Here is a 19,181-nt window from a genome sequence, read left to right on the forward strand (position 1 = left end):
GGGGCCGGGGCTGAGCTCAAGTGTTGGTTTGGGCCTCACGGTGTGACCCGTCTGGTCGCGGGAGACTGTTGGAGCTCGGAGGGGATCTTTTCCTTACATAACCCCGCTGCGAGGTAACGGGGCGGCGTGAATCAGCCCTGCCGGGATATTGCGGGCCAGCGTTTCTCACATCCTGCGGGCGAGGGCTGTGAAGCAATCCTGCGTCAGTGCCACTGTGGCAGGGAAGAGGAACCACTCGAACCCCTTTTCGTGCTTTTCAAAGGGCCTGCGTCCTGGAAAAGCACTGAAGTGGGTTGTGTAAATGGTGAAGTAGGCTTTGAAGCAATCTGTTCAGGCAGTGGTCTTTCAGAGTAAACACTTGCCAAGAACATGCTGACCTAAGAGGCCTGCTGCTATTGCTGAGATTAAAAAAAAAAAAAGGTGTTTTTTTTGTGTTCAAGTACATTAAAAAAGAATTAGATTCGAGCCTTGCATTTGATCCTTAGGTGGAAATTTTTTTATAGAACTGTACCCTTGACTAGAGTTCGCATTGTCTTAGATTTTTATCTGTGCTACTTGGGTGAGATTTGACCTCCTGGCCTTGGGTACCAAGATCTGTGGTCCAGGCATGTGTGCTGATTCTAGGTATGGAAAAGAACGTAAACTTTCTTTGTATTGGGTGATGGTGGAAGATTTTCAGCAAAAGAGTTTGATGTAGGGGAACTTTTAGGTGACAGAATCAGGATAGGATGAAACTCTTGGAAGCCCGTTGATCAGACAGGCTTTTTAAGGTTCATAGCAGTGCACCCAGTGGGAGTGGTAGCGGCCTTTCCATTTTCTGTGACTGGTTCTCAGTAAAAACCAGTCCATTCCAGTGGGTAGTTGAAGTCCGACGACTTTGACATCTTGGTGTCAAGGTATTGAGAAATCTGGTTTAACATTTCAAGAAATACTCTCTCCCAGAAGATGTTTAGACTATTTTGTCATTTCCCTGTATGTACTTAAAGTATATGAAAACCACTTCATTATTAATCATTGTTTAATATGGGAGTTGATTACTAAAGGAAGTTGGATAGTCTACACAAATTCTTATAAAAAAGACATTCTGCCTGACCAGGCGGTGGCGCAGTGGATAGAGCGTTGGACTGGGATGCAGAAAGACCCAGGTTCGAGACCCCGAGGTCGCCAGCTTGAGCGTGGGCTCATCTGCCTTGAGCAAAAAGCTCACCAGCTTGGACCCAACGTCGCTGGCTCCAGCAAGAGGTTACTCAGTCTGCTGAAGGCCCGCGGTCAAGGCACATGTGAGAAAGCAATCAATGAACAATTAAGTCACAACGCGCAACGAAAAACTAATGATTGATGCTTCTCATCTCTCCGTTCCTGTCTGTCTGTCCCCGTCTATCCCTCTCTCTGACTCTCTCTCTGTCTCTGTGGAAAAAAAAAAAGACATTCCTCTTTTTTTTTTTTTAAATTTTATTTATTGATTTTTAGAGAGAGAGGAGTGAGAGAGAGAGAAGGGGGAGGAGCAGGAAGCATCAACTCCCATATGTGCCTTGACCAGGCAAGCCCAAGGTTTCGAAACGGCAACCTCAGTGTTCCAGGTCGACGCTTTATCCCACTGGGCCACCACAGGTCAGGCAAAAGACATTCCTCTAAGTATTTCTTTTGAGAGGGGAGTGGGCATTGTGTTGGTGGGGATAGTCCAAATTGACTTCTCAAAGCCCTTTTTGTAAATAGTGTCAGTGGGTGCATTGAATGTGGTCCTGTGTTTCTTTTTGAGTAAGCTGAGAGAGGCATTTTTTTATTCCAGGTCAACAGTTACACTAGAAACTCAGTTAAATCACAAAGGCAGAAGCACAAATGTCAGAAATTTGTTTTATAATCCTTGGAAACAGTGCCTGTTCTTTGACCAGTGTTGTCACCTTACTGTAGGTTCTGACCCTTTTTCGGTTTGCAAACTTTTTTTCCGACTCTCTGTGGCCGTGGTGGTTGGGGTTACTCATGTCTGCTTGGCCACACTCACCCTTGGCTGCCGGTTTCATTTCTGCTCCTTTGCTCAGCTGCACCTCCCAATTCCTCATTCCCCGAATGAATGTGGTTTCTTGTAATTCTGACCATTGATTCATTGATAATAGTTCTATGTAGTCATGAACTGAAATTCTTTTAGAGTTTAGCCTGTCAGCCTGACCCAGCTGTGGAGTGCCTGGTGAGTCCTCGTGGCTAGGAGGATGGCGGTGCAAGGGAATGGCTCATTCAACTGCAGTGGTTTTCATTTAGTTCAGAGACAGCCATTGGGACAGAACTCTTAACATTTCCTTTAATTAGTGATCCAGAAAATACTGTTGTTGGCTTTGAAGCAGGCACCTGACTCATTATTATGGACTGCTGGATTCCTTCATTTGGCATGTGTGTGTAGAGCACTGCGATTCTGTGCTAGTTCACTAAGAAACAAAGATAAGATATAAGATGCGCAGACCCTGCCTGACCGGGTGGTGGCGCAGTGGATAGAGCGTCGGACTGGGATGCCGAGGACCCAGGTTCGAGACCCCGAGGTCGCCAGCTTGAACACGGATTCATCTGGTTTGAGCAAAACTCACCAGCTTGGACCCAAAGGTTGCTGGCTTGAGCAAAGGGTTACTCCATCTGCTGAAGGCCCACGGTCAAGGCACCTATAAGAAAGCAATCAGTGAACAACTAAGGTGTTGCAATGCGCAATGAAAAACTAATGATTGATGCTTCTCATCTCTCCATTCCTGTCTGTCTGTCTGTCCCTGTCTATCCCTCTCTCTGACTCTGTCTCTGTCTCTGTGTCTGTAAAAAAAAAAAAAAAAAAAGATGCTCAGACCCTTAAGAAACAATAATAGTAAAGATAAAAAAAGTCATGGCAGTACCTAAGAGGCACACCTGGAAGTCACAGAAGGCTTCCTGGTAGTGGAGATCTCAGAGCCATGAGGTTTTTTTCCCAATTGATTTTAGAGAAGGGGGGGAGAGAGAGAGAGAGAAAGAAAAAGATCAATTTATTGCTCCACCTATCCATATACTCACTGGCTGATTCCTGTATGTGCCCTGATTATAGAACAGATCCACAACCAAGGTGCATTGGAATGATGCTCTAGCCAACTGAGCCGCCTCACCAGAGCAGAAGGCCATGTTTTTGGAAAGTAGGAGTAGACTGGGTGAAGAATGGGGAAACAGGTGTTTCAGGAAGGCTAATGAGTGACGTGGGTTGATGGTAATAGCAGGGATTGCATTTCTGAGATTCTGCAGGTTCTGAAACCATTTCCAGTAGGGAAAGTAGGGAGAGAGGAGCTGGGAGCGAGCCAGTCCTCTGGGCCAAGAACCAGGGAGGCAAGTGCTGGCATTCTGTGTAGTTTATTTTGCTAATGGTCTAGACCAGTGGTCCCCAACCCCCGGGCCGCGGACCGGTACCAGTCCGTGGGCCATTTGGTACCTGTCCGCAGAGAAAGAATAAATAGCTTACATTATTTCTGTTTTATTTATATTTAAGTCTGAACGATGTTTTATTTTAAAAAAATGACCAGACTCGCTCAGTTACATCCGTCTAAGACTCACTCTTAATGCTTGTCTTGGTCACGTAATACATTTATCTGTCCCACCCTAAAGGCCGGTTTGTGAAAATATTTTCTGACATTAAACCAGTCCGTGGCCCAAAAAAGGTTGGGGACCACTGGTCTAGACCCCTGGTTGGCAAACTGCGGCTTGCGAGCCACATGCGGCTCTTTGGCCCCTTGAGTGTGGCTCTTCCACAAAATACCATGTGCGGGCAGTACCTCGATAAGGAATGTACCTACCTATATAGTTAAAGTTTAAAAAATTTGGCTCTCCAAAGAAATTTCAATCGGTTGCACTGTTGATATTTGGCTCTGCTGACTAATGAGTTTGACCCCGACCACTGGGACTCTAGACCTAAAATAGGGCTGAAATGAAGTCAGGGACAGTGGGAACAATAGAGAAGGCCTCAGTAGAGTCAGCTTTGATGGGGTTGGGCAGAGGGGGGCATGCTGAGGAGGTAGGATTCTGACTCGGGTGACTGTGTGGATGGTGTGGCATGCTTCACTAAAACAGTAAGAAGGACCAGGTTTGGGGGCTGATGAGAGAGGGTGGGTATCCAGGTGCACTTAGTGGAGGTGTTCAGTTGACTATGGCAGATCTGGAGTCATCAGACTACGCAGAATTGACTTGTTATTTGGAATAGATGAGAGCTAGTGGGAAATGTGTCAAGAGGGCGTTTGTCATCGTGAGCTTGCCTGCCATACAAGGAAATATTTTTTTCTGTGGCCTCCTTAAAAAAACTGTTTTCAATTTGAGCTATATGTGCAAAGTCTTTGTTTTTGAAACAAGTCCTATTTTCTCTATTCTAGCTGTGTGTGTGTGTGTGTGTGTGTGTGTGTGTGTGTGTTTGCTGGGGGGGCTGACTTCTGTGAGTTATAAGAGGGAAACATAACTAGTAGATTTGTATTACATTTTCTTACATTGTGACGGCAGATCAGCATACTCTTATTCAACTTGGTATTAGTTTCTGCTCTGAGGGACCACCAGATTTCCAGAAATTACTTTTTCTTTGAACTCTATGATGCTGGGACCCAGTCCTCCTTACTCATTAGAGTTTAGTAGGGTCACCTCTTGGTATATTTATAGCAGTAGAATAAGTGGGAGGAGGAGATTTCAAATTAAAGTGTGATTTTCCCCGAATGATTCAAATCTGATTTTGTGGGGAATTAAAGTAAGATTTGCAATGGACTGATTTATAAAGTGGAGCTTTATTATGTTAATACCAATTTGCGTCTCCCCTGAGCCCACTGCTGCTGGCAGTGAGTCCGGCTGGCTCAGTTGTATGGATAGACAGACAGAAGACAGCGTAGGATGGAGCCTGGGATGGACCTGTTCTGGTAGATAATCCCCTTGTAAACACATGATCTGATTAATGTAATGAGTCCATTTCAAGGCTGCTGGGAAGTCAGGCTAGTCAAAGCTGCTTGGATTCCCAAAGCACTGATTGATTGGTTCTTGCCCAGCACTTTGATAGGCCTCGTGCAAGTGACTGGCTGAGGTGTGGTGTGGTTTATAGTCTAGATTTCTGGCCCGTTGATGTAATCATCTTCCTTTTGGGCAAATCCAAGAAGAGGCATCTGGCCAGTGCATGGCCAGCTGCTGGCAGCCTGGCTGCTTGGGCTGCACTTGTTGTGGAAGTTCCATGGGCCTGGGTCCGTTGTAACCTGTGGGAATCTGGTAATCTACTCACTTCCCTGGCAGTTTGGGTCTTGCGTTAGTCAGGAAGGGCTGCTGCTGGCCCAGGGCTCCAGGAAGTACGGTACATTCAGGTAGTTTCTTGAGCCTTTCTCAGGAAGTGCTATGACTGTTGCTCTTTTCTCATTAGTTCACTTTTTTTTTTTTTAATGTTTAAATGACTGAGAGGGAAGGGTGGGTTTTTCTTAAAAAAGTAGTTTCTGAAAATATGGCAGTCTGGAGAGCGCAGTTTCTCTTAAAAACTGTCTTTTTTTACGAATTTGAAGGGGACCCAAGTCACATAGTCTATACCATGAATCTTTTTTTTTTTTTTGGGTGGTAGAGACAGAGAGAGGGACAGACAGGAAGGGAGAGAGATGATAAGCATCAATTACTCGTTGCAGCACCTTAGTTCATTGATTGCTTTCTCATAGGTGCCTTGACTGGGGGGCCACAGCAGACTGAGTGACCCCTTTCTCAAGCCAGCAACCTTGGGTTCAAGCTGGTGAGCCTTGCTCAAACCTGATGAGCCTGCGCTCAATCCAGTGACCTCGAGGTTTCGAACCTGGGTCCTCTGCATCCCACTCCGATGCTCCATCCATTGTGCCACCGCCTGGTCAGGCTGTACTATGAATCTTATCTTAGAGTTCCCGAAGGCTCACAGAGCTTTTGACCGAGGCTCTGAGCCCACAGAGGGGGACAGTTAATGCCCATGTTCCATACAGAGGCTCAAAATCCTGCACTGTCCAGCGTGGAGTTGAGGTTAGCATCTGAGGACAGTTTTCTGGCATCACTCTATTCTTTGTTCAGTGTCCCATGCACACTGTTTTGAAAAAACCCTAGTAGACTGGCCTGCTTACTGTGTCTCACGTGTCTGCACTGACCACAAGGAGCTCCGTGAGACTCAGGTCCACTGTTGCACATCTGGACAAAGGAGAAATGCTGGCGGTGGCCATATTTTCCCATGGGTATGGGCAGCTTCAGTTTGGTAACCTGGAGGACTCCTGTCTGCCATGAAGAGCAGCACTGTCTGTGTCCCTGAGGCTCCCTGGAGGAGGTATGCCTGGAGGATCTCAGCTGTGGCTCTGCTCTAGCTGGCTCAGTGTGGCGGACTACTCTGAACTCACATCCCATGGCCGTCCCATGCCTCATGAGGTGGGTGGTCTTCATTGTCCTGTCTAGGGCCAGGTAGGCATCTACTTTCCTCGCTTAGTGGTGGCCCTCAGTCCAGGCGTTCAGGGACAAGAGCATCAGTACGCACTGTCCTTAGTCAAGGCAGCTTAGATGTGGATTCCTCTTGGTAAAGATGGGAAGAAGCTGCCGTCCTCTCAGCACCCCCTTCCTTCATACTCACTGTGCCCCCTAGAGTCACCTGGCTACCCACTCCCATCCTCTCACCCCACTCCCCAAAACCCTCTCTGGTGGTAGAATGGAGCCCCAGGTCAGAGGTCCTTGGTACTTAGGTCCAGTCCATCCCCCAGTTCAGGGAATTTGCACCTTCCAAGGGAAGCCTTAAACCACATGGCTGAGTCTTTACCCAAGTCAGGTGCGCTGTGGTTGCTAGAGCATGCCCTTTGGAAAGGATGCCAGTCCCATTTCACTGTAGAATTGCGGGCTAGGGGTCAGTTTGTATTGTTTGTTTGGAATTTGAATCCTGTTCCCAAAACGCCTCTGACATGCCAGAGTATGGAGGGGGCCGACAGAGAACCCTGGCCCTGCACTTTCTCCTCCCTGTGACTAGAAATGGGGGTTAGTGGTATCGAGAAGGGGTGACTTGGGAGCCCAGGTGTAGATGTGGGAATTGTGTGTGTGTACATATGTGTGCACTGTTTAGTTCCCTAAATGTGACTGTGCCAGGGCTGTATGTGTTTGGTAAAGTGAGCCCAACTTCCTGCCTCCTCAGATCCGTGGGGTGAGGTTTCTGACCCAGAACATGAGGTTTCTTAGGAAAGCTCCTTGGAGTGAAGGGAAGTCCTGGTGCAGGTGCTCAGCTCCTGGGGCCCAGGGTGACCGTGCAGTAGGCCTGCTGCGAGTGTGGGGGAAACCTTTTCTGGGAAGATTCCCAGCAGTTCCCTGTTGGAAAGTGGGAACTAAACCCATGGGTCCTGGCTGAGGTGGAAGGAAACGGGTCCCTGAGCAGACTCTGGAGAAGCCAGTGGAGGGCACTTAGGTGGGGCAGGCTGCCTGTGCCCTGCAGTGGCAGGTAGGTTTGACTGTTGCCAGTTCAGTTGCAGTCTCCTGGCAGCTGCCACTGAGGGCCTTTAGAAGACACCCTGCTCTTCCTCGCCCCCAGCACCTTTCTCTTTGGTTATGAAATTGCCACTAAGGTCTGGGTCTCTTCGCAGCAAATGCTTGAAACTTGATTGGCTTTTGGCTGCTACTCTAGAAGGAAAAGAAACCTGTCAGTCACAGATTAAACAGGAAGCTACCAGAAAAAGCCCTCAATAGATCTTGTACTGAAGCCCTGGTTGAACGTTCCCAGGGAGAGCTGCCTGGCAGGAGTGAGACCTGCCAATGGTGGCCGGAGCCCCTCTCACCCTAGCCTGCCAGAGCACCTCTCTCCCAGGCAGGACCGAGGTGGCTGTGGGCTGACACCTTTGTAGACTCCTGGGCTGCCTGTTGAGAACCTTTTGGGCTTTTCTGGTTACGGCGGCTTTGGCCTGTTCCTACTTACTCCTCTCCTTCCCTTTCTGGATCTTGCCAGGTTTTGAAAGCCCATTGTAAGACAGAGTGTGCAGGGAGTTGCAAAGCCTCCCATGTAGCTCAGGAATCACTCAAAGCACAGGGACTGTGTATCTTGACCCTCCTTAGTTAATTTTAGCATTCTCTTGTGTTCTTCCATAGTTTCAGGTGTGTAAGCTTGTGAGGCCACCAGGTTTGTGGGGGGCAGGGACTGTGCTGGCTCTTCATTTGTGCCCTCCTTGGTGCTCAGTAGGTACGTGGTGATTTGGATGGTGGTCCAGGTTTGCACTTGCCCTCTCCCAGATTGCCAAGGAGGTGTTTCCTCATCTTCCTTTTTGGGAGCCTATTGAGTCTCTTGGCTTGCAGGAAGAATGTATGGGGACTGACTGCCTGGGGCAGCAGGTGATGCCAGGTTCCTTTTTTATGGTCCAAGTGCTGATTAGCACTGGGAGGCCAGGCAGTAAGCTGATCTTAGCCCTGTGGGGTTGTCCACCTGAGGTGGACTGTGCTTGATTAGTGCATCTTGGGCTCTGGGCCCCTGTGGGCTTCACATTGATAGGCTCTCCTATGCACAGCTCTCCCATGTCTCTGGTTTTCTGTTGGACTGAAGGACCGCTGCTCTCTGGAAGGTAGCCTGGAGCACAGCAGGATGGCCTACAGTCTGGGAAACTGAAGCAGCAGTCCCTTGTTTAGCATCTAAGCCTTTTGTTTGCAGCTACTCATTACCTGGGAGCCAGAGAAACTTAGCAAGGTGATGCCATTCATGCGCATGTGTGTGCAGTCACCACCGGCTTAGAGACAGCGGGCAAGGACAGTTGGCTTTCTCACCTCTGCCTTCTGAGGCTTCCCAGGATCCAGGGAGTTGGTATCTTCCATGTTGACTAAAGTTTTCTTGACCCTGTGTTGGCAGTGACAGACCAGTGGGCTTTCTGGGAAGCCCAACTGTGGGCCATCTGGCTTCTGTAGGGCCATATGCAAACCCTGGGACGATTTAGCGCTTCATTAGGAGGCAAGTTCCTGTCGTCATCTTCCTGGAATCTGTGGCCTTTCATCCCGCCAGGTGTGTAAGTATCCTTTCCCCTAGTCCCTCTTGGAGGTGTGCAAAAAGGTCACACACTGAGGAGGATTTTCTTTTTTTTTTTAAATTTTATTTATTTTTTTACAGAGACAGAGAGAGTCAGAGAGAGGGATAGACAGGGACAGACAGACAGGAATGGAGAGAGATGAGAAGCATCAATCATTAGTTTTTCATTGCGCATTCTTCATCTTAGTTGTTCATTGATTGCTTTCTCACATGTGCCTTGACTGTGGGCCTTCAGCAGACCGAGTAACCCCTTGCTCGAGCCAGCGACCTTGGGTCCAAGCTAGTGAGCTTTTGCTCAAACCAGATGAGCCCGTGCTCAAGCTGGTGACCTCGGGGTCTCGAACCTGGGTCCTTCTGCATCCCAGTCCGACACTCCATCCACTGAGCCACTGCCTGGTCAGGCCTCAGGCGGATTTTCTTGCTGCAGTTTTTGGGAATTCAGATGAGGCCCAGGTTTGTGAGGGGCATGCTGCAGATGTTCCAATCCCAGAGCAGCAGAGATGTGGCTCCCTAGGCAGGGCTGTCCCCGGAGTCACAGCCACAGGGAACTGCAGGCCTGGGTGCAGTTTCCTGTGATTGGTCCGGCGCACCCAGAGGAGGGCTGTGACCTCTTGAGGAAGATGTGTCCAGTGGGGAAGGGACAATGTCGTCACTGCTGGCACTGCTGGATACAACCTCTCCCCACCATCTTCCTGCTCCAGCTTTTCTCTCCACAGCCGAGTATTAAAGAGAAAACTTGTTTTTACCCTTAAGAATATTTTGTAAGGCCGTGGCTGGTTGGCTCAGCGGTAGAGCATCGGCCTGGCATGCGGGGGACCCGGGTTTGATTTCCAGCCAGGGCACGTAGGAGAAGCGCCCATTTACTTCTCCACCCCCCACCCCCTCCTTCCTCTCTCTCTCTCTCTTCCCCTCCCGCAGCCAAGGCTCCATTGGAGCAAAGATGGCCCTGGCTCTGGGGATGGCTCCTTGGCCTCTGCCCCAGGCACTAGAGTGGCTCTGGTCTGGCAGAGCGAAGCCCCGGAGGGGCAGAGCATTGCCCCCTGGTGGGCAGAGCGTTGCCCCTGGTGGGCGTGCCGGGTGGATCCCGGTCGGGCGCATGCAGGAGTCTGTCTGACTGTCTCTCTGTTTCCAGCTTCAGAAAAATACAAAAAAAAGAATATTTTGTAAATTTTATTTTTGGGGTCAAGTATTGAATTAATTAAAATTTTGAGAAAATTTTTTCTTTTCTGGATCCTCGCCTAAGTGAAAGCCCCATTTATCTCAGTCACACTGGTGGGGGTCTGGTTGCAATCATCACTGACCCTGGACTTGCCCTATGCTCAGGAGCCCTCTTGGGCTCTTGCAGGCAGTGTGGGGGCGGCGTTAGCAGGGCTGAGGCTGCTGTGAGTTATTGTGGCCACTGTAAACCTGGACTTGTTTGGAAACGGCTTAAAGTCTGGGGCTTACCCACAGGCATTGCACTTCTCTAGTTGCTCAGCTAATACGGACTCACGGGAAAACTTTTCTGCAGGATTCGAGTTGGACTCACTTAAAATAGTTGAGAAAATCTGAAATGGGTCAACCCCTACCTCACACTCCTAGTAATTGAGAAAGACTTCTTTTCTTTTTATTAAGAGAGTGAGACAGACAGACAGGAAGGAAGAGAGATGAGAAGCATCAATTCTTTGTTGCGGCACCTTAGTTGTTCAATTGCTTTTTCATATGTGCCTTGACTTGGGGGCTCCAGCTGAGCCAGTGACCCCTTGCTCAAGCCAGCGTCCTTGGGATCCACGCTCAAGTCGGGGACCCCACACTGAAGCTGGTGAGCCCATGCTCAAGCTAGTGACCTCAGGGTTTCAAACCTGGGTCCTTAGAGTCCCAGGTTAATGCTCAATCCACTACGCCAGTGGTCCCCAACCTTTTTTGGGCCACGGACTGGTTTAATGTCAGAAAATATTTTCACGGACCGGCCTTTAGGGTGGGACGGATAAATATATCATGTAACTGAGACAAGTGTCAAGTGTGAGTCTTAGACGGATGTAACAGAGGGAATCTGGTCATTTTTTAAAAATAAAACATCATTCAGACTTAAATATAAATAAAATGGAAATAATGCAAGTTATTTATTCTTTCTCTGCAGACTGGTACCAGTCCACGGCCCAGGGGTTGGGGACCACTGCACTACGCCACCTCTAGTCAGGCTCTTTTTTTTTTTTTCTGAAGCTGGAAATGGGGAGGCAGTCAGACAGACTCCCAAATGCGCCTGATCGGGATCCACCGGGCATGCCCACCAGAGGGTGATGCTCTGTCCATTGGGGCGTTGCTCTGTTGCGACCAGAGCCACTCTAGTGCCTGAGGCAGAGGCCATGGGGCCACCCCCAGCGCCCGGGCCATCTTTGCTCCAATGGAGCCTTGGCTGCCGGAGGGGAAGCAAGAGACAGAGAGGAAGGAGAGGGGGAGGGGTGGAGAAGCAGATGGACGCTTCTCCTGTGTGCCCTGGCCGGGAATCGAACTGGGACTTCCGCATACCAGGCCAACGCTCTACCACTGAGCCAACTGGCCAGGGCCTTTTTTTTTTTTTTAAACTATATTTTACTTACTGATTTCAGAGAGACAGACAGAAATATTGGTCTTTTCCTGTATGTGTCGTGACGGGGGATTGAACCAGCAACTTTTACATATTGGCGATGCTCTAACCAGTGGTTGGCAAACTGTGACTCGCGAGCCACATGCAGCTCTTTGGCCAGCTTGGCAGTACCCTAATTAAATTAATAACAGTGTACCTACCTATATAGTTTAAGTTTAAAAAATTTGGCTCTCAAAAGAAATTTCAGTCGTTGTACTGTTGATATTTGGCTCTGCTGACTAATGAGTTTGCCGACCACTGCTCTAACCAACTGAGCTACCCGGCCAGGGCTGAGAGAGACTTCTAAGGAAGTATTTGAGAAGTATAGCCCTTTGCATGTCTCTTTAACCAGGTCACCATGGCTGCTGTTGGCTCCTTTGCTGTCCCCAGCTGTCCCCCAGGTGCCCTCCTCTCCGTGCTGCCTGTGTCCAGAAGGTGTGCACAGGTTCCAGTGGATCAGAAACCTGGTCCCAGAGTTCGGCGTCTGCAGCTCCCACATCCGTGTGCTTTCTTCCCCCACAGAGTTTTTTGAGCTCATGAAGGTAAGTTGTGTCTAAGGGAGGGCAGGATGGACATTTGAATATGGGATTCTGTTTGGAGGTTTTTGATAGCCACTCAGCCTACTTCCTGTGGGTTCTGCCTGTTGGGTTTCAGCTTTGCAGATGGCTAAGTTGAGCCATGATCAGAGCCCTCCCTGCATGGCTAATGGAGAGTAGCCCAGACTCAGGGTAGTGAGGGTCAGGTCCTGGGTTCTGATTCTGATGGACACATTATTTCCTCTGTTCTGTGGTGAAGTTGTAGCCCACTAGAAGGGAGGTGAGTGAGGGTGAGTACACGCAGCACCACCCTACTGAAGACAGCTGGGAAGAAATGGACCTGGTTCTAGTCAGGGCATGGTAGGCCCTGCCCATGGTGGGAGGTACTTCCAGAACAAGGAGCATCATCTCCGGAGATGTAATGTGCAGGAAGTGAACACCCCTCCTACTCACGAGTGGGATTCGGTACAGAAGAGGTGGCTAGAAGTCTCTTGTTCCATGAAGAGGTGTTTACAGTTAACTGCAAGATTTGAACTCTAGCTTTAGGCCCTTATAATCCACTTTTTTGCTATCTAAAGTTTGTGCGGGAGAGATGTGAACCTTTGCGCTTGAGGGTTCACTCAGGTGTTCATGCCGAATCTAGTTATTTGTGGTTAAACCACTAATTGGAATGAAGTAATTCATCGCTAATTATTGTTTACTAACATGAACTCTCTGAGTTCATATTAACACTGATGTTAAAATTCACGTATGGGAGCCTGACCTGTGGTGGTGCAGTGGATAAAGCGTCGACCTGGAAATGCTGAGGTCGCCGGTTCGAAACCCTGGGCTTGCCTGGTCAAGGCACATATGGGAGTTGGTGCTTCCAGCTCCTCCCCCCCCTTCTCTCTCTGTGTCTCTCTTTCCTCTCTCTCCCTCTCTGTCTCTCTCCTCTCTAAAAATGAATAAATAAAAAAATTAAAGAAGAAAATTCAGGTATGGCCTGACCAGGCGGTGGCGCAGTGGATAGAGCGTTGGACTGGGATGCGGAAGGACCCAGGTTCGAGACCCCCAGGGTTGCCATCTTGAGCGCGGGCTCATCTGGCTTGAGCAAAAAGCTCACTAGCATGGACCCAAGGTCACTGGCTCGAGTGGGGGGTTACTCAGTCTGAAGGCCCGTGGTCATGGCACATATGAGAAAGCAGTGAACAACTACGGTGTTGCAACGAAAAACTGATGATTGATGCTTCTCATCTCTGTTCCTGTCTGTCTGTCCCTATCTATCCCTCTATCTGACACTCTCTCTGTCCCTGTAAAAAAAAAATTCAGGTATGGCCTGACCAGGTGGTAGTGCTGTGGATAGAGCATTGGACTGGGATATGGAGGACCCAGGTTCGAGACCCCGAGGTCACCAGCTTGAGCATGGGCTCATCTGGTTTGAGCAAGGCTCACCAGCTTGAGTCCAAGGTCGCTGGCTTGAACAAGGGGTCACTCGCTTTTCCATAGGCCCCCCACCCCTGTCAAGGCACATATGAGAAAGCAATCTTTGAACAACTAAGGTGTCACAACAAAGAATTAATGCTTCTCATCTCTCTTCTGTTTATCTGTCCTTCTCTCTGTCACCAAAAAAAAAAAAATTGAGGTATGATGAGGTCAGACAGGTGGAATGCTGGGAGGTGGTGGGAGATGCATACAGAGTCATTATTGTGCTGAATGAACTCTGTTCACATGAATGCTCACACACTTCTCACGCTTGTTCTGTGGATCTGCACCTTGCTTAATTCCTGGCTGCTCATTTCTGAACGAATTATGTGTGAGTGTGTGCGTGTGCTCTCTTCACCCTCACTGCTCTGCCTTGCTCGCCTGTCCCCCCACATCCATGTTTGTGTAGCATTGATGCTCAGGCTGTTTTGCTTTTTGCTCTCGCTTTGTTCTGTACTTGACTGGAAGAATGGAAGAATCTGGCTCTTCTTTTTTTTTTACAGAGACAGAGTCAGAGAGAGGGACAGACAGACAGGAATGGAGAGAGATGAGAAGCATCAATCATTAGTTATTTTTATTTATTTAAAATTTATTTATTTATTCATTTTAGAGAGGAGAGAATGAGAGAGAGAGAGAGAAATAGAGAAAGAAAGAGAAAGGGGGGAGGAGCAGGAAGCATCAAGAGAGAGAGAGAGAAAGAGAGAAAGAAAGAGAAAGGGGGGAGGAGCAGGAAGCATCGAGAGAGAGAGAGAGAGAGAGAGAGAGAGAGAGAGAAAGAAAGAGAAAGGGGGGAGGAGCAGGAAGCATCAACTCCCATAAGTGCCTTGACCAGGCAAGTACAGGTTTCGAACCGGCGACCTCAGCATTCCAGATCGACGCTTTATCCACTGCGCCACCACAGGTCAGGCAATCATTAGTTTTTCATTGCAACACCTTAGTTCATTGATTGCTTTCTCATATGTGCCTTGACCGTGGGGCTACAGCAGACCAAGTGGACCCCTTGCTTGAGCCAGCGACCTTGGGTCCAAGCTGGTGAGCTTTTTTTTTTTTTTTAATTTTTTTTATTTTTATTTTTTTTACAGAGACAGAGAGTCAGAGGGAGGGATAGACAGGGACAGACAGACAGGAACGGAGAGATGAGAAGCATCAATCATTAGTTTTTCGTTGCACGTTGTGACATCTTAGTTGTTTATTGCTTGCTTTCTCATATGTGCCTTGACCGTGGGCCTTCAGCAGACCGAGTAACCCCTTGCTGGAGCCAGCGACCTTGGGTCCAAGCTTGTGAGCTTTGCTCAAACCAGATGAGCTTGTGCTCAAGCTGGCGACCTCGGGGTCTCGAACCTGGGTCCTCTGCATCCCAGTCCGTTGTTCTATGCACTGCGCCACCGCCTGGTCAGGCAAAATCCGGCTCTTTTTAAGTGTCCTGATCAACTCCAATGAAAGACTGAGTTTCAACGTGGTGATCCCCTGGCTAGGAGGCCAGACTGCACTGCGTACCTGCCTGGTGGGTGGGGCTGCCAAGGCCTGGAAGGAGCCAGGCCTTTTCCTGCCTTCTGAACCAGGTTGTGGGCTGGGTTTGGCACATGCTATGCTGGGTGGGATGTTCCTTCCCAGGATGGACAGAGTGGCTGTGTTCCCTGGGAACAGAATGCAGCTGAGTCCCACCTGGTCCCCATGCTGTCAGTATAGCGGGGCTGAGCCAGAGGACCTGGGGTTCCGCAGTGGGCAGTCAGGTGGTCTGGCTGCCTGACCTGAACTGCCTGGTGTTTTACAGTTGTCCTCCTTACTTTCTCTTTCTTCATAATCACTTTCCCTGCAAGCATTCATCTTAATAAATAACAAGACAAAGGAAACTTGGGAGATTCTCTTGTTTTCCCAGTGTGTAAGCCTTTTCCCATGGTATGTTTGTAAATTTATCTGGCAAGCTGCCCCTCTTATGCTGACAGTGCCAGCCATGGGTGTGATCCCTCCTTGATGGGAAAAAGGAACACCCTCTTAGTCTGCATGCCTCCTGCAAACCTCGCTGTCTTGTGTGGTGTGCTGCGCTTGGCTCTGGAGCATGCTTCTGTTCTTCTGGCCCTTCCCTGGTCACCTCCTCTAGGGCAGGACTGCCTTGAGTTCTGGTGATGGGGGCAGTTCTGCAGTGACTCAAGCAGGGCTAGGGCGAGGACACCAGCTGTCAGGACTATTGCGATGTGTCATCGTTGAGTGTTGGGATGTTCTGTTTATGTGTCTCGATACCTGTCTGTCTGCATTTCAATAGTAATATGTGCTTATTATAAAACCGCGCAGGTGGCGGTGGCATGGAGTGCAGGTTTGCACCTGCATCCTCCTTTAGCAGTGCTTCTCCATGTGCGTTCTGCATGCCCTGCACACACATGTGCAGGTGTGTGTGGTGTGGTGAGGGGTGGAAGCGTGGCTTGCGTGCTGTGCAGTGACTTGTGTCTGTCAGCACTGCCGTGTAGACGTCTCCCAGGCGTGGTACACAGTGTCCCCTCCTTAGTGGCTGCGTGGTATCTCGGGCAGTGCGGTCATGCTTTACTTCTAGGCAGGGCATTTTAGTGAGGATTGTGGGTCCTGTTTTGTAGGTTCCCATACACATTTTGGACTTGCTTTAAACATTGATTGGTGAAGATATAGAGTAGCTCAGCTTGAGGTGTTGTTTGCCTCAAGGTCACAGTACTATCTATATATTCTCAGCAAACTGTGAAATGGTGATTATGAATTCTGAATTGTCTTTCTTTCAGGGGCAGATAAAAGTAGCCAAGAGGCGGGTAGTGATGGCATCCCTCTACCTGGGGACAGGTCCTTTGGAACAGGAACTGGTAAGGGTTACAAGGGAGGTGGTCTTGGTTGAGCGGTGAACTACCTGCAGACCTTACGCTGTGTTGGGGTGGGCGCAGGGCGGCTCTTTCTCAGGCCCCATCTGTTTCATGGCCGTTCTGGCTGTTGTTGCCCCAGGTACTGGGGTATGTCAGGACAGTGAGGAGGGTGTGGGGAGCCCTGTGTGCCCCTCACCCCGGAAAGGGTCCCTGGCAGCTGTGTGCTAGTCTGGGGCTCACCAGATCTGGCTGCTGCCTGTGTTTGGGTGGCCTGTGAGCGGGGACTGGTTTTACGTTTCATATGATTGGAAAATAGCAAAAGAAGGTTAATAATTCATCCATTTAAAAAGCACACGAAATGCACATTTCTATTTCCATAAATAAAGCTTTTCTGCCCGCCAGGGCACATACAGGGACAGCATATTTCTCATTCTTTCGTTCTTTGTCTCAAAATCAATAAATATTTTTTTTTTTTAATTTTATTTATTTATTTATTTTTTTAGAGAGGAGAGGGAGAGACAGAGAGAGAGAGGAGAGACAGAGAGAGAGAAGGGGGGGAGGAGCTGGAAGCATCAACTCCCATATGTGCCTTGACCAGGCAAGCCCAGGGTTTCGAACCGGCGACCTCAGCATTTCCAGGTCGACGCTTTATCCACTGCGCCACCACAGGTCAGGCCCAATAAATATTTTTTTAAAAAGGTAAAGCTTTATTGGAACATTGCCACTCTCTCCCTCATGTTTTGTCATTGCTGCCTTCTCGCTCTAGTGGCAGAGCCAAGTGACTGTGGTGGAGCCCGCCTGGCCTGCGAAGCCCAGAGCACTTCCTTTCTGGCCCTTTACAGAAAGGGCGTTCTGTCTTCGTGCTAGCCAGTGGTTTTCAACCGCGTGCCGCAGAGACTTCCAAAGTATGGAATACCTGACAGTTTAGTTAGGCACTGACCTCTTTTTGTTGTCAACTTAAAAAATGACAACAGCTGCCTGACCTGTGGTGGCACAGTAGATAGAGTGTCGACCTGGAACCCTGAGGTCACCAGTTTGAAACCCTGGGTTTGCCTGGTCAAGGCACATATGGGAGTTGATGCTTCCTGCTCCTCCCCCCTCTTTCTGCCTTTCTCTCTCTCTCTCTTTCTCTCTCTCTCTCTTTCTCTCTCTCTCTCTTTCCCTAAAATGAATAAATAAAATGTTAAAAAAACAAAAACAAAAAAACCCCCTGAGTTTGCCCCATTGAGGCACATAGGAGAAGTACCTACTATGAGTTGATACTTCACACTTCTCTCCTTTCTCTCTCTAAAATCAATAAATAAAATCTAAAAAAACCCCAACAACCAACACAACAATAGCCATCCAGTGTGAATCAAAATTATACCTTTTTCTGGTCAGATTGGCAAAATGTGTATTTTTTGGTGTGCCGCAGAATTTTAGTAATTAGTTTATGTGCACTGTGAGATGAAAAAGGTTGAAAATTGCTGTACTAGACAAGTGAACTGGAGTGCTGGTGGGCTGTCAGATGCCAGGTCTGCGGCCAGCCTTGTTTCACTTGGACTGGCTGTTATGCCATGCCTGTCACCTGCAGTGGGACAGGCAGGGGTAGGAACAAACAGAAGTCACCAGGCTGGCACAGGGTATGTGGGTGCACAGGCGGACCTGTCAGTTGCATTGGAGTGAGCATGCGTGAGGTCAGCATATTGTCTCAGTCCCGCAGGCGGTTTCTGTGCTGAGGTAGTGAAGTGGGCCCATTGCCCACAGGAAGTGCTGTTCTTGGTTTGTCCCTGCTCAGAAGGCACAGGGAAGAGCCGGGCAGCAACGGGTTAGGGTGTGGGGAACGAGGGGTGGTGGTGGGTGAGCATAAGTGTCCCCCTCTTCTCTTACTCTGAGGTAGGGAGGAGGCCTCCTCTCGTTTCAGGACACTCTTACCACAAGGCTCTTTTGGAGAAGAATGTCATATCCAACCATGAGGAGTAGCTAGTGGGTGGGCTGAGTGTTGGACTCGTTTATTCAGCAAATAGTTACCAGCTGCTCCCATGTGTTGGGCATGGCTGGCCTGCTGTGTCTGGGAGGATGACCTGTGGAACATGTGTGGGAGCTGGTGTCTGGAGGGCCTCTCCAAGAGTGGCAGTGTCCAGACCACTCAGGTACCACACCTGACCCCCACACCGTCTCCCCAAGGCCAGGCTGGAGAGGACGTCAGGTGGTGTCTTCTGATGACCACTACCGAGGGGTTCTCAGATGAAGGCGTTCTGTGGAGTGGGCTTCTGAGTGCTGATGGGAGGGGGTGTTCAGAGGGGATGGTGGGGCATTGGCTGGTGAGGTGATTTATTCTTAATATGAAATCATCTTTCTGGATCTCATACTTCTGTTTCTTGGTAGGTGGATTGTCTGGAAAGCACTCTAGAAAAATCACTCCAAGCAAAGTTTCCTTCAGACCTCAAGGTGTCCATTCTCTTGGACTTCACGAGGGGCTCGAGAGGTAGGTCTGACACCCTCCCCATGCACCCCTGGGTTTCTTCTTTCTGAACTATTGCTCTTAGGAATTACGTTTGCTTCCCCACCCTCAGCACAGGGGAGGTGCTCTGCAGACTGTCTGCTGCCCCAGGGGGTCTGGCTGTGTAAGTCAGGATTCCTCACTAAAGACAACTTAGGGAAAATGATTTTATTAATTGATTATAGAGATAGGAGAGAAAGGGAGAAAAGGGGGAAAGGAGCGGGAAACATCAACTCGTAGTTGCTTCTTGGATGTGCCTTGACTGGGCAAGCCCAGGGTTTCA

At 49.1% G+C, this 19,181-nt stretch overlaps 1 protein-coding gene across 1 annotated transcript in view; it reads left to right on the plus strand.

Annotated features, from left to right (window-relative positions):
- PGS1 (phosphatidylglycerophosphate synthase 1) overlaps positions 1 to 19,181 on the plus strand; it is a 48,065-nt gene that overhangs the window by 373 nt on the left and 28,511 nt on the right. The window contains exons 2-4 of the mRNA XM_066237600.1: positions 11,950 to 12,139; positions 16,342 to 16,419; positions 18,784 to 18,883. Coding sequence (XP_066093697.1) covers positions 11,950 to 12,139; positions 16,342 to 16,419; positions 18,784 to 18,883 — 368 coding nt within the window. The remainder of the gene's footprint in view (positions 1 to 11,949; positions 12,140 to 16,341; positions 16,420 to 18,783; positions 18,884 to 19,181) is intronic.

This window comes from Saccopteryx bilineata, chromosome 6 (genome assembly GCF_036850765.1).
Source record: "Saccopteryx bilineata isolate mSacBil1 chromosome 6, mSacBil1_pri_phased_curated, whole genome shotgun sequence".
In the NCBI taxonomy this organism is placed as follows: domain Eukaryota; kingdom Metazoa; phylum Chordata; class Mammalia; order Chiroptera; family Emballonuridae; genus Saccopteryx; species Saccopteryx bilineata.